This window comes from Typopeltis vanoorti, chromosome 16 (assembly GCF_054136105.1).
Source record: "Typopeltis vanoorti isolate ZY-2024b chromosome 16, IOZ_Tvanoo_1.0, whole genome shotgun sequence".
Classification (NCBI taxonomy): domain Eukaryota; kingdom Metazoa; phylum Arthropoda; class Arachnida; order Uropygi; family Thelyphonidae; genus Typopeltis; species Typopeltis vanoorti.
The window spans coordinates 108,705,860-108,721,972 of NC_143564.1; the positions used below are offsets into that span (position 1 = coordinate 108,705,860).

Below are 16,113 nucleotides of genomic sequence, written 5' to 3' on the forward strand. Positions count from 1 at the left end.
AGCTCATCATACCATGTTTTAAACACATTCACAACTCTGCACGAAAAAAACGTGCCTCTCACTCCCCTACTCACACCTTCTTTATACAGTTTCCAGGGATGACCTCTGGTTCTCCCCCTGATCTCCCACTATTCTCTGTAAAACTTCTCCAACATTGATCCTATAACAACCCCTTACCAACTTGTAGGTCTCTATCATATCTCCCCTCTCCCTCCTGTCCACCAGACTCTGCAAATTACATCTTCTCAATCTTTCCTCATACTCGACATTCCAGAGGTCAGAAACTACCTTAGTCAGTCTCCTTTGGACCCTTTCCAACATCTCTTCATCCTTCTGAAAACCAGATAACCAAATCTGGGCCATCTTCAAAATAGTCCTTGTTTGGCCTAATTAAAGCCTTATACAACAGAACAAGAATCTCCCTACTTCTACACGTCAGTGTCCTCCGCATCATTCCCAGAAGCCTTTGTGTTGCCTTCACAACTTTGGCAATGTGTCCCCTAAATTTTCGATCCTTATCCACTATCACCCCCCAGATCTCTTATTTCCTCTACCTCCAACAATATATTCTCACCAAGCATAAATTCTGCATCCCATCTTTGTTTTTTTTTGTTTTTTTTTTTTCAAATTTTAAAACCTTACATTTTGCGACATTGAACTCGCATCCCCATTTCCGTGCCCAATCACTCAATCTATTCAAGTCTTCCTGGAGGGCCACAACATCTTCATTACACTTCATGGTTCGTCCCAACTTTGCATCATCTGCAAACAACTGAATATCTCCATCCAAATCTTCACCTATATCATTAATATACAAGTTAAACAGCAATGGACCTGAAACAGACCCCTGAGGCACTACTCTAGTGACTTTCCTTTTCCTGGATATCGCTCCCCCATACACAACTTGTTGATACCTATCAGATAGCCAGTCTCCAATCCAATGCACGAATCTCATATCCAACCCCATCTGCTCTAGTTTGACTGTCAACCTATCATGAGGTACTCTATCAAAAGCCTTTGCGAAATCCAAGTATATTATTGTGTATCCTTTTCCTCTGTCCAAGGAAGCAGTCACTTTATTGTAATAAGTAAGTAGATTACTAAAACATGACCTTCCTTTAGCAAATCCATGCTGTCATCAAAGATAATACCATTATTATCAACCCAACTCTGGATCCTAGTTCTCACAAGCTTCTCCAACAACTTAACCACAACACCTGACACACAGATAGGCCTATAGTTTGATGCTTCAGTTCGATCACCTCCTTTATGAAGTGACACAATCTTGCCCTCCTTCCACTCCTTAGGAACTTGACCGAGTGCAAGACTCATATTAAAAAAATATGTCAAGGCAGGTGTCAACTCCCTGGCACATTCTTTCAGAATACGTGGTGATATATTATCAAGTCCCACAGCCTTATTAACATCTAGTTTACTCAACTCCCCATACACCTCTTGCTCACCTACAGTCAGTCTCTCCTCCCCATCATCAACTGCTTTCAATCCCTCCATGAAGTCACATTCACAAGATTGAAAGATCTTTATGAACTGCTCATTAAGTATCTCCACCACACATTCTGCATCAGCTGTCTTTATACCATTTTCTCCAATCAATGTCATCCTTCCATAATTATTCTTTCTTTTGCTGGCTACATATCAAAAGAACTCCTTAGGATTCTTTTTGTCTTCATTAGCCAACTGCTGTTCATCCCTCTCTTTAGCTACCCTCACCAACCAAGTCATCCTCCTTGCTTGGTCTTTGTAGACCTCATGGAATTGGTTACTTCCACTACTCTTATGCTGCCTCCACAATGCCCTTTTTCTCTGTATCGCATGCTTAATCTCTTTATTCATCCATCTCATACCCACCTTATTTAACCTTCTCACCCTTGGAATACATTTAGACATTGCATCTACTAAACAGTTTTTGAAAATCCCCCAACATTGATCTCTTTTCCAGCTAACTCCGCATTCCATGCTACGCCCGCAAGCTGTCTTTCTGTCATCAATTTCATTTTCCCATTCAAAATGGAGTTTCAGTTGTCCATGTTATTGATTGTTTTCATGTGGTATTTTTATTGTTAATTTTCATGTCAAATTTGTTTGAGTTATTCAGTTTAGTGGATATCTTGCAGATTTCTACTGTAATACATCATCTGCATAAAGTAATGAACTGGGTTGAATATCTCCAATTTTGATATCAACCCTGATGCTTTCTTTACTTCCACTTTCCTTCACAATGTAATCTATATAGATGATGAATAACAATGGAGATAATGTGCATCCTTGTTTTATACCTGATTTAACATAAAACCACTACCTGTACCTCCAGTTTCTAACTGCTGGCTTACAACTTAAATATACACTATGTATTGTCATTAGCAGCTACCATTTACACCATACAGTTGTAACATTAGCATTTTGAACAGCTTTTCTCTTAGTACTTTATTTAGCTTTTCCAGATCTACAAAATTCAAATACAGATTTTGTTATATTTTGACAATTTCTCAGCTGTTTGTCTTAATATGAAAATCTGATCATGAGAACTGTTTGGTACTTTCACTGTCGGTGCCAGGTTATTTTGCACCCTAGGCAAAGTTTACAAGTGCGCCCCTTATTTCATAAACTAAAATATTTCTAATTGACATTAAACAAAATAAAATTGTCTTTTAGTTAAATTAATGGGGCTTTTTTATTTTATTTTTTAATTAATTTGAAAATTCTCTGTTACAATTCATTTACAAAAAAAAGTTATAAAATACCGAAATTTAATATTTTAAAATGTTAACGTTTTAAAATATTTATTGGTAAGTTCAAATCATTTAGGTAAGTTCAAATCATTTAGGTAAGGAGCAAAAAAGAGCCAAGAGTTAAATAGTAAAATAGTGTGATGTGTGAGGGATAAGGAAAAAGAATCGATACCTAAATCACATATCACTATTTAATTTTGATATTTTAGTAAAGTATGAATAAAGCATAGCTTGAAGTTTTGCACCTCTTCATGGCTTGCTCCCCTAGGTGGTTGCCTAGTTTGCCTAAATGGTAATGCTTGCCCTGGGTACTCTCCAAGGTACTTTTCAAAGTTTTCATAGCTTAGGTTTTTCTTATGTGTGCTTGCTTAAATCTCACCTGGAACACTTGGTAGATTGGAACTATGAGAGATTTACTTCAGTCACATGGAATTTGACCTAATCATGTCTTCTGAATTATGGTGTAAAACTTATGCCTTCCTATTTGAGCATTTTGGTTGAATATTATCTACTCCAGTTGCTTTTCCACATTTTAGGCTATTCATAGCATTTCTGATCTCAATAATTGATATATATTCATGATTGTAATTCTTTTGAATATTTTCTGCCACTATTTCATTCAAGTCCTTCAGAATAATTCAGATTCAGATATTTAAAATATCTTCAGTTTTCATGCCACCTTTGTCATCAGATTCCTTTTACAGTGCTTTTTCCATTTCTATGCTTTTTTTTTTTTTTCAATAGTCTCCAGAACATCTTACCTCCCTAATATTTATCTTCTGTATCCTTACCCAAGTCTACTCATTAAGGCTGGTAAGAATATAGCAGATAAATATCAGGTGTAGCTACTTTAATGTATAGCTTAGTTCTGTTTTTTTTTTTTTTTCTCTGTATTCTCTTAAGGCATCATCTGCTGACTTACTGCTTGGAACTTTTTATATGCTTTAAATTTTTCCCAAGACTGCTTTGTTAACTTCTTGTGTCCACCAAGGACTATTTATTTTTCTATCCTTGCAGTCAACTTTACCATGTTCTTTCTTAACTTTATCAGTCGATATTTTCTTCGATTTTCTTCTAAGTCCCCAAGGGTGGGTTCTGTGTTTTTGAAGTTTTGTTTTTTTCTTGAATAACATGTATAAGAAGTTAAAGAAGCGGTTCTGGAAAAGAAGAAAGCATACCAAAAGTTCCTGGCAAATAATTGGAAGGTGCCCTAAAAGAATACAGTGAAAAAGTATGAGAGCTGAGCCATTGTAAAAGTAGCTAAACAAAAGTCATGGGAAGACTTTGGTAAGAATATAGAAAATAAATATCAGGAAGGTGGCAAAATGTTCTGGAGGCTATTGAAGAAGCTTAGAAATGGAGGAAAAAGTAATGTAAAATGAATCAATGATGATAAAGGTGACATGAAAACTGAAGGTAAGGATATCCTAGATGTTTGAGCAATTACTTTGAAAGACTTAAATGAAACAAACAGTGACAGAATCATACTAGAACTAGAGGAATGCAAAGAGGAATACATTTTAATACTTGAGGTAGAAAAAGCCATCAAAAGCTTGAATTGAAGAAAGGCATCTGGAGTAAATATTTGACCAGAAATGCTGATGTATGGAGGTATAAAAGTTTTGCAGTGGCATAATTCAGAGGACTTGGTCAGAAGATGGAATTCCTGGTGATTGGAATAGAATTCTCATAGTACCCATCTTTAAAAAAGAGAATAAAACTGAATGTGAGAATTACAGAGGAATTTCTCTACTAAGTGTACCAGGTAAGATTTATGCAAACATACTGGAAAAGAGGTTGAGAAAGATTGTGGAAGAGAAACTTGAAGAACAACAAGCTGGGTTCAGGTCATATAGAGGTTGTCAAGATCAAATTTTCACTTTATGACAAATAGTTTAGAAATCATGGGAATATGACAAGGATCTGTAGTTAAGTTTTGTAGATCTGGAAAAGATATATGACAGGGTGCCCAGAGAAAAGCTTTTCAAAACACTATGGTTATATGGGGTAAATGGAACGTTATACAGAGCAATACATAGTCTATATTTAAGTTGTAAGTTAGAATTGAAGGAAATTCAGGAAGATGATTCGATGTAAAATCAGGGGTAAGACAAGAATGCACATTATCCCACTCTTATCATCTGTCTGGATCACATTATGAAAGCAAGTAGTATTAGGCCTGATATTAGAATTGGACATGTTAAACTTTGCTTTATGCAGATGACGAACTTCTAAACACATCTAATGCAAGTCTCCAGGAAACTAAATTGAATAACAGTTGTAACAAATTTGGCATGAATATCGGCAATAGAAAGGCAGAAAAATTGTGAATGGAGAGCCTATAGAACAAGTAAAATATTTCCACTATGCAGGTACAGTTTATATTGAAAACGGCAAGTTAAATCTGGAAACAGACAACAGAGTAAGAAAAGCTGTTATGGTGGGTAGCCAGCTGAATAAATTTATGGAATGAGAGAGAGAGAGAGAAATTAGCGAAAACAAAAAATGAGCAGTATGTAAGACAGTGTTTAAGCCAATCTTAAGTTATGGATCTGAGAGTTGGGTTAGAAATAAAACACTTGATCCAAAACTAGAGACCACAGATATGAAGATTCTGTGAAAAATTAGGGGAAGTAAACAGATGGCATCAGTTTCAGAATTATATTAAAAATGAAGATATTAGAAAGGCACTTGACATTGTTCTTGACTAATCTAAGGTGGTATGTGTGGTATGACCACTTAAATAGAATGGGCAAGGAAACATTAGCAAAACAGGTGTTTGATGCCAAGATGGCAGAAAAGAGACCCATAGGAAGACCAAGGTCTAGGTAGATTGATTCAGTCAGAATGGCCCTAGAAGCACAAAATGTTATTTTGTGCTTCTAGGGCTGTACTTATATAAACTGTACCTGCATATTTCCACTATGCAGGTACATTTTATATTGAAAACGGCAAGTTAAATCTGGAAACAGACAACAGAGTAAGAAAAGCTGTTATGGTGGGTAGCCAGCTGAATAAATTTATGGAATGAGAGAGAGAGAGAGAGAGAAATTAGCGAAAACAAAAAATGAGCAGTATGTAAGACAGTGTTTAAGCCAATCTTAAGTTATGGATCTGAGAGTTGGGTTAGAAATAAAACACTTGATCCAAAACTAGAGACCACAGATATGAAGATTCTGTGAAAAATTAGGGGAGTAAACAGATGGCATCAGTTTCAGAATTATATTAAAAATGAAGATATTAGAAAGGCACTTGACATTGTTCTTGACTAATCTAAGGTGGTATGTGTGGTATGACCACTTAAATAGAATGGGCAAGGAAACATTAGCAAAACAGGTGTTTGATGCCAAGATGGCAGAAAAGAGACCCATAGGAAGACCAAGGTCTAGGTAGATTGATTCAGTCAGAATGGCCCTAGAAGCACAAAATGTTAGATATGACAATATTGGGGTCCTCACAAATAGACTAATTTGGAGGAATATTGTGGATAGAGAGTAATAATAATGTAAACTTTATCATGTTGTACTGGCATAGTAGCCTGAACACTCCTTAAGGGTACATATATCAGGAAATTGATATGTATAATTGAGCTTATTGTTCATCTGTAAAAGCTTCTTGACTATAATTTTTTTAAACATTCTTAGATATTTCTTTTCAATATGATACTCATTTATATTTTGTTAAGCAATGATCACTTCAGATTTCACATTCCCTGTTTCCTGAACTAGTGTGAAGATATCACTCAGTGATAATATAGTCTATAACTTTTCTTTTTTCTTTTGTCTCCTCTTCATGTGAATTTCTGCACATTTTAATGTTGATGCAGAAATGTTATTGATTAGTACGTATCTTGAACAGAAATCTAGCAGGTATTTACCATCATCATTATTACTTTACTGGAACTTTACTTTACATTATTACTGGAAAGAGGGGAAAATAGTTCCACTGCATAAAGGTGGTTCCAAGACTGCTGTTGTAAATTACCGACCGATTAGCATATCAGGAATCATTGTCAAGGTCTTAGAGAAAATAGTCAAGAGGAAAATACAAGATTGGATAGAAGAAAATGGGATACTGTATCGGGGACAGCATGGTTTTGTGAAGGGTAGGTCATGCCTCAGTAACTTGCTCACGTATTATAACACAGTGACGGCTGAACTGGATAAGGGTAATGGGTTTACGGTGATTCTACTGGACCTTGCCAAGGCCTTTGACAGGATTCCACATGGAATTCTAATCAGTAAATTGCAGCATATGGGAATGGACATAGGGTTGGTGAGATGGATAGGAGGGTGGTTGACGGAGAGATATCAGAGAGTGGTTTACTCGGGAGTAGAGTCCACAAGACGGCCTGTGACTAGTGGTGTGCCACAAGGATCTGTTCTTGGACCACTGCTGTTTAATTTGTTCATTAATGATATAGGAAATGATCTGAGAGGAACAGTTCATTTGTTTGCGGATGATGCGAAGTTGGGTAGGGCAATAGTGAATGCAGATGACGTCAAAATTTTGCAGGATGATTTGGATAGATTGGAGGTCTGGGCTAAGGAGAATGGATGTCAATTTAATGTGGCAAAATTTAAGGTTATGCATTTTGGGGTGAAAAGATTGGCGGCAGTTTACTGCATTGGTGGAACCGTGCTCCAGGAAATTGATGAGGCACGAGATTTAGGAGTGTTGGTAGATAAGGAATTGAAATTTAGGGGACACATTGCAAAAGTGGCCAAATCAGCTCATCAAATCACTTGGTTGCTGAAGAATACGTTGACAAGCAGAGACAAGCAGGTTATTGTTCCTCTGTATCGAGCCTTGATAAGACCCCATCTAGACTACTGTGCTCAGATTTGGTCACCTAGGTTTCTTCTTGATGGGGAGGAGGTGGAGAGGATCCAGAGGCAAGTGACCAGGATGATAGCAGGTCTGTGGTTGAACCGTATGAGAACAGGTTGAGGATTTGTGGGTTGCAAAAATTGGTTGATAGGCGGAGGAGGGGAGATATGATTGAGACATTCAAATTACTGAAGGGTTTCTATAAAATTAATTCAGAAGATATTTTTGAGAACAGGGCTGGTTGTGGGAGGACTAGGGGACATCCATGGAAACTGGGCAAAAGTGTGGTTAGTAAAGGTGTTAGAGCTGGGTTCTTTACTTTTAGAGTAGTGAATGAGTGGAATGTGCTCCCTGAGTCTGTGGTGGATGCTGTGACAGTGAATGAGTTTAAGGCGAGGTATGATAGATACTGTATGAGTGTCAAATAGTTGTGATGAATATGATTTGGGGCCTCCCTCGATGAGTCTAATGACTCCCTGGAGTTGCCCGTAATAATAGTAATAGTAATAATAATACTTACCTCCTGCTCTTTTCTCCAAATTTTCACAAAACTTTTCTATATACCTGTTGGGATTCCTTTCCTACTCTGCTGTTTAGATCTACAGAAAGGACCAATTTTAATGTTTTCTTTGTCAGCTGCTTTCTGTAATGACTTAAAAAAATTCCTCCATTTCCTTAGGGAGAATTCATAGACATAAATAAGTTTCTTTGTTCATTTTGTAGTTTATCTTTATGTGTGCTGTTGAATGCTATTGCTATTCCTTCTTTACCTTGATCATTATTATCAGCATGGCCATATTTGTCAAACACATAGAATACGAAATTATAAATCCTGCTGCTGACAACATAGAAATTAGAAGCTGGAAGTCCAAATTGCAAATGTAGGCTCCAGAAAATATTCTTTGCATATAACTCTCCAAACAGCTACTGGAAAGAGACTTAACTAAAACTTTAGACAAACTGAACAATGCTAATACCAGGAGATTTGAATGTCAAGCACACTGCCTAGAATAGCATAACTACCAACCAAAACAGATACCTTCATTTACTTTGCTGCTGCTTCCAAGAACGTCTTGATTCTAGGACCTCCAGAACCCATGTGCTATGTGGCAGTACTTCCTGATGTCCTTGACATAGCAATACTACAAAATATAGCATTCCAATACCAAATAAGCACAACAGACAATTCAGCTCTTGACCACAACTCAGTTGTACTTTAACTGGTTCAATACAAAAATATCCCAAATTGCTCCATACCATCAATGAACAAAATTAATTATCACTGTACAAGAATCTATTGGTCCAGTTCTAACCATTAACTCAAAGGAAAAATTTGACTCAATTTTGAGTTTGGAAAAGTAGATAACTGCATTAACAGCTGCCACATCAGCTATGCTACAAACATGCTGCAACCAACTTTCAGATGAGATTAACATGTTCACCTTGACAAGATGTCCCTTCTCAAGTGTTCGTGTATCAGAAGATGTGCCAAATGTTGTGACAGGTCCTTCGATTATAACCAGATCTGCATGGGGGGGTGGAGTATTTGTTTCAGGATATAGTAGAAAATAATAATTAAGGAGAATCCTAAATTTTGTTGGTATATATAAATTACTAAAAGTGTAAATATGTGAACCAACATATTTACACCTTTGATTGATTGGTAAATAAAAAGAGAAAGATCATGTCTGAATAGAGATATTTTTCATTAAAGGCAAATGGATTAATTTTACAGTTGTGGTATTATGTATATATGTGTCCAGTAAGTTGCTGTAAGAGATGAAGTGATTGCATAACATCTGTAACTTTTAGACATGCATATTTGCATTTATGATTGGCATAATTAAAAATGAAGGAAAAAACTTGATGAGAGAGAAAGATTTATTTGCAAAATATAGATAACTAGCCAGTAATAAAAAGCTGCTGTATACATTAGTAGATCAGTAAATAACAAGAGGGGAAGGCTCATCCAGTGAACTAATAGGTTTAAGTTCTATGTTCAACCAATGTAGTCTACTAAGCATGGAACTTAAGCTGCTCCTATATGTGATGGTGATCAAGCTAGTCTTGATATGTGGCTCACCTGTCTGGAGTAGCAAAGCAGATTCATTCATTAACAAACTACAGATAATCCAAAACAAATATTTAAGAATAGCATTCCATACACCATAGCTCTTGAGATATTTGGCTTCACCAAGAAGTCAGTATCTCTGAGATCAAAACTGTTTTACTAGAAAACACTGTAAAATTCTTTGCAAATGCTGTCATCCACCCTAATCCATTAATCTACCAAGCAGTGTAGACTACAGTGAGCATGCAAAACAAATGTCTCAAAACCATAATGAACAGGTTTTTTATGAGGTTTTTTATGAGGTTTTTCAAAAACTTGCCACCAGAAGTTCAAAATGGGCTAGCCAAAGGCTCAAAAATTCCCAGGTCTATTATCTAGTGGTAGACTACAACAAACAAATGTCTTGGGGCAAATATCCAGAAAAAACTGCAGCTGATCTGTTGTGTCAAAGCAGTTATCAGTAATCTTAATTTCTTCCTGGATCTGGCTATCATTGATATGAGACCTTAATGAAGGTTAAAACTGGTTGTCTGGGTAGTTACTCTTCCCATAATGCATAGCAGTGTAGATGTCAGAAAGGAAGTGTGCTTTGCATCATGCCATACCAAAGCAATTGTGAGGTGGTCAATACTTAATGACACGCACGCACACACAGTAGACTAGGCACAAAAACAATTCATATCCACCTTTGCTTGCACATAGTTAATGATTAAAATGGAAATATAATTTCTCGTCAAGTATAAAACGCATGTACTTAGCGGTAAATCAACAAGATGTTATACCATAAAATAAAGAAAAATTATTATTATTACGTGACACCTCCAGGGAGTCCAAAGACTCATTGAGGGAGGGCACCTACTCTACAATTCTGTCTCCACCAACTGCAACTACACCAACGTCATCTACTGCCCACTGCCACAACTAGTATTTCCACAGACAATCACAGACATCCATGCCCACAGCAGGAAAGGATACAGAAACTACATAAATGTTGTTAAGGTAAGGGAATTTTACTGCTGAATTGGTTTGCAGATGAGCAAAAGTAAGATGTCAGTGGAATTTATTGGTGAGAAACAAAACAGAACATTCTAGTGTCACGTGATACATGACACTCCATTAAAAAGACTCTTAGAGCACTAATAGATCTGCTGTTTTGGAATTTCAGCAAACAATTTTTATTCTTAAAAATGAGCTTTGGTAATTAAACACAATTTTTTGAATTGGTGACCTGTTTACTTGGTTATGATGACCCCAGAAAAAAAAAGAAAAAAAGTGATGCTAGTAAAACAACTTGTGAACCTAAAAGTTAATGGAATTGAATTGGAACTTCATCAATGAAGAAGTTGAAAGAAGTAAATCTGTATGGCTGATGTTGCATGCTAATTTAATATGTTGTGGTCGGCTGTAAAGATGTTTGTCACACTGACAGCATCAGGAGAGTGGGAAAGTTCTGAATTTCTTCCTTCAAAAATAAGTAGAGTGATGACCCTTAATCAACTACAACAAAAATGACTGAAGAACTGTATCTAGTAAAACTGACTGATAGACAGTGCTCCTCACCTGTCTCATTGTAAATGCAGCACCATTCAATTTAATGAACCCTGATTTCATAGAAGGGTTGTTTTGTTGCAGAACAGATTGATAAAGAAAACATTTTTTCATTTAAATTTTTTGTTGTAATTTTCAAGGTTTCTTTATTAAAATAGATAGCTCTTTATGTTATATTTCTGAGCACAGGTTTCATAAAAATAAAAAAATTTACATTTATTTTAACCTTTCCTTGAAAACAAAGTTGGAAGTTGTTTTTTTTTACATATTCTTATTAGACCACAATTTGTACCATATTATTATAATATCAATATAAAGCAACATTATATCATTTTCTTCAATATGCTAAAATTTGCTTATTATGAAAATAATGAAATCATAAGTAGACACCTACTTCCATCACGCTTAAGTATTTGCTTATTTTTGATTTCTGTGCTTCGTCATTATGTTTTGATGGACTTGTTTTCTTGAAAATTATTTTCTGAGTGGAAAATACTTGAAGATACTAAATAATACTAGTGGATAATACCTGAAGAATATATTGACGAGAAGAGACAAGCAAGTTATTGTTCCTCTGTATCGAGCCTTGATAAGACTACATCTTGACTACTGTGCCCAGGGGTGCCAGGGTTTCTTCTTGATGGGGAGGAGGTAGAGAGGATCCAGAGGCGAGTGACCAAGATGATAGCTGGTCTATGGAATTAACCTTACGAGAACAGGTTGAAGATCTGTGGGTTACAGAAATTGGTTGATAGGCAGAAAAGGGGTGATATGATTGAGACATTCAAATCACTGAAGAGTTTTTACAAGATTAATTCAGAGGAAAGTTTTCAGAACAGGTCTGGTGGTGGGAGAACTAGGGCCATCCATGGACATTGAGCAAGAGTGTAATTAGCAAAAGTATTTGAACTAGGTTTTTTACTTGGAGAGTGGTGAATGAGTGGAATTAGCTGCCAGAGTTTGTCGTGGGTGCCATGACTGTAAATGAGTTCAAATCAAAGTATGATAGATACTGTGCGAATGCTGAATAGTTCTTGACATGGTGTTTAGGGCCTCTCTTGATGAGCCTAAGAACTCTCTGGACTTGCCTGTAATAATAATAATAATAATGGTACTGTACTTTAAATTAGCTTGTGTGTGTTGGGGGGGGGGTGATGAAACTGTAGTTATCTGTGAAATGCAGAGTGAGTAGATATTTCCAGAAGTTTTATCGGTATTTTCAAATTTTTAGTTTTCTTGATTATCTTAACATAGTGAAATAACAGAATATTTTTTTTTAAAGGATTCTGAAAGGGATTTAGCTGAAAATGAGGAATATAAAGTTGCTGAAATAATCCTTCAGGAAGCAGAAGCAGCATTAAGATAAGCTATCAATCACTTTTAATATATGCCGGTGGATAAGAATGTAGTGTTTACTGCATGAAGAGATTATACTTTATTTGTGGGAAAAAAATAATTTCAGAAAAATCTGCCACTTTTTTTAAAAAAAAAATATTTTCTGTATTTTGTAAATTGGAAATTACTAATCTAAAATGGAAACAATATAAAATTATAATTAATACAGAACAATCATTGTGAAATATGATTTTGTTATGAAGCTGGCTGTGAAACCATACTGTAGAAAATTGAGGAAACAAATGCTTGTAGCAGCCTTGATGCATTATGATGATTCACTTCAGTAACTCAAACTCAGTATAACTGTCATTGTCTTTAATCCCATAACTAATCTAATGAACACGAATAATAAACACTAGTCATAATTACTTCATAAGTTTATATTTTAAAAAATTCAGTTTTTTCAAATTTCAAAGTTTATTATTTAAGCATATAAATTTTTTTTTCCAATTCCACAGATTTTTTTTTCTCCTGTGTTAAGCATAGCATAGCTACGTGTGTTATGTCATTAATGTCTTTTGTAAAGGAGATATATGGAATAATTCCCTTTTTAACATCTGAAGATGTTATACTTGGTTTCCTAGCAGAGGTCTTAAAATTTCTCTAGTTGTATATCAAATCTTAAAATAGTAAGTTGGTATGTGCAGAATGTTACCAAAAATCAAAATTAGAATTATGACTTTAAAAAAAAAAAAAAAAGTGATGTACGAGTTTAATTTTTCATGCTATTTTCAAGTAATGTATGTTAACATGAATTGTTCAAAACTTTTTTTTTTTGTATTCGACATATAAATTTGCTTTGTTCTGCTCACATAAGATGAAGATGGATGGAATAATAACATTTAACTTGCAAAGTGCTATTGAACACCTACAGGACTGATAGTTGGTGCAAAGGGTAAAAAAATAAAATAGAAAACTTAGTGATGGTAAGCACTTGGGAATTTTACAGGGATGTTTTAATCAACAATAGTAAGGTGTTATGAAGCAAAAATGACTTTTTCACAGACCACTAAATTTTCATTCTAAATGTTCCTTGTTAGACAGAATTATTAAAAATGTCACGTTACTTGTGTAATTTTTATGCCAGGTTAGTATTTCAGAGTTTAACATGTTTTTAACCAATTGTATAATCCCTGTTAAAAGAGGCCTTATCTACTGTCAAGTCTTATGTATGATCCATTTAAATGGGTAGAAACATCTAAGATTTGAATTCCATTTCTTGCTGGAAAAATTTGTTCTAAAAATGTTTTCTTTTCTGATCTCAGGAAGATATTGTTGGGCTTTTCCCTAAAATAAAAAAATACTCATAATCAATAAAAAATACTATTAATTATGTTAAAATTATGGATATTACTAACTTGTTAAGAGTATAAACTTTAATTTCCCAGTGTTGTGACTTTCATATTGGGGTCATTGGCATACACACATACAGAGAAACAAGTTAAATTACAAATCAAACAGTGCCAAAGTATCACTAATTTGTTTAACCAGTGTATTGTACTGGCCTCATCTTGTGTGTGTGAAGGGAATGGGGAAATTATATTAAAGCTATAGCCCTGTTTTACATGACAGAAGAAAAATCTTATTAGCTTTTAATGATACAGCATTAGTGGTGGCCTAATTAGTATTTAAAATAAGGGCTATGGTTCTTTATTAATAAATTAAGACTAAAGTCCTGGAGTACTGCAGTATTTATTATGACCTGTGAGAATAAAAAAATCGTGAGTCCGAATATGTGTGTCCATTAGACCATTATTGCTAAGATTATAATGATTAATTCAAATTTCAGATTTAAATTTGTGCTCATACCAGGTTTCTGATGTGATGCAAGGAAAATATGCCTCTAAGTTCTGTGTAGAGTATCCAGAGCATCGTCAGAAAGCTCTGATTTACAATAATTTCCAAATTGAATGTGTCATTTGTGTTCCTTTTTCTTGATAGCAATCATGAATCCAGCTTTGCCTGTTATAGCAAGCTACAGGTGCACTGTATACCATACACTGCAAGGTGAGCTAGGAAGGAAGGGGATCCTTGGAGGAGTTGAATAAGTTCTTTAATTTTGCAGGAGGTTTAAAGGCAGTATTAAGGTTGCATCTGTATAGCATTCCATTTCTTTTTATTCTGATAACTCTTTAATGTTTGGAATGGCTAAGCTTTTATCATAATGTAAGTTTATTTTTAGGTCCAGACTTCTGAAGAATTTTGTTGGTGGCATTTTTGCTATATCCAGTTTTTTTGAAATGTATTGTGAAAAGTACCTGTAATTCATGCTTAAGTATTTACTTACTCAATGGAATAAATATTTATAGCTCTGTTTTTAGGTGTGCTAATGACATCAAGTTTTGGTTTGAGAAATGGTAAGAGTTTGCTTGTATGTAACTACAAGTTACATACAAGGAAGGATTCCCTTCCTTCCCTAGCTCACTCGAGAGTGTACTATATTCACTGCACCTGTAATTTGCCATACATAGGCAAAACTGGATGAAAATAGGAACAAAACTGACATTGAGTTTAATGGCTATGATAAGTTATTAAACTACATGTGAATGGTAATTGTGGACTTTCTGATCATGCCTTGGATACTTCATACAGAATTTATTGGAAAGACCCATTACTTGCATCACAACAAAACAATTTTACAATTTTACTACTGTTTTACTCTGGCCATGTAAAACAGGACTGTAGCTATGTAGGTTTTTATTGTTTTTTTAACCAGATGTCAAGCTAGTAGAGTAATGGTTGACCAAATTGGTGATTCTTTGTCATAGTCTTTGAATTGTAATATAACTTGTTTTTCTGTTGTTTATACTTCAGATGATGATCTTAACTGAAGGCCAAACCGCCAGGAAATTAATTATTACTCTTAACACAGTGGTGGTCTCCATAATTTTTTCATAATGAATGCTGATCCACAGTGTAACTATGCAAAACAGACTGTATAGGTTATAAGCAACACAGAGGTAGTGCATGGTGGTCTTGGCATGGTATGTTAAAAGTTTGCCATGACATTATTAAGGATGACCTGCGATGTTATTGATGTGTTGGAAAAACATTCAATATAATTAATGGTGATTTTATTCTCTTTACCATTAATGATAACAGTATAACTATAGTGTTGGAATGTAGAGGTTTTAGCCAAGATTTTATACTTTTTCATAAAGTTATTTGAGGTTGTTTTTGTGGAAAATATGATACATTTTGGTAAACTCTTTGGATTTTTTTTAAAATAAATCTTTTTTTTTTTCATCTATAACTGATGCAGAATATTTTCCAAAAGTGCTTACTTAGCTTTTCTTGTGCCAGTTATAGGGGTTAATTATATTTACAAACATTATTATTGAAGTATAGATTTTTTTATGCATAACAACTGGAAAAATTGGTAAACGTATTTTTTTATTTTTAGTATTTAATTTTAATTAAATTGAATTTTAAACTTTGTAGTTTTTTCAGATAATTGTGAGGTTTTAATAGTCTGAGAGTTTAGAATGCTAGTTTAGAAGTTTGATAATTGATCCAAAC

General features: G+C 34.8%; 1 protein-coding gene across 1 annotated transcript in view; it reads left to right on the forward strand.

Annotated features, from left to right (window-relative positions):
* Positions 1-15,781, forward strand: part of LOC150098255 (tubulin-specific chaperone A-like) — a 75,856-nt gene extending 60,075 nt beyond the window's left edge. The window contains exon 4 of the mRNA XM_090406691.1: positions 12,482-15,781. Within this exon, the coding sequence (XP_090262817.1) occupies positions 12,482-12,565 (84 nt within the window). The 3' untranslated portion in view covers positions 12,566-15,781. The remainder of the gene's footprint in view (positions 1-12,481) is intronic.
* The last annotated feature ends 332 nt before the right edge of the window (positions 15,782-16,113 follow it).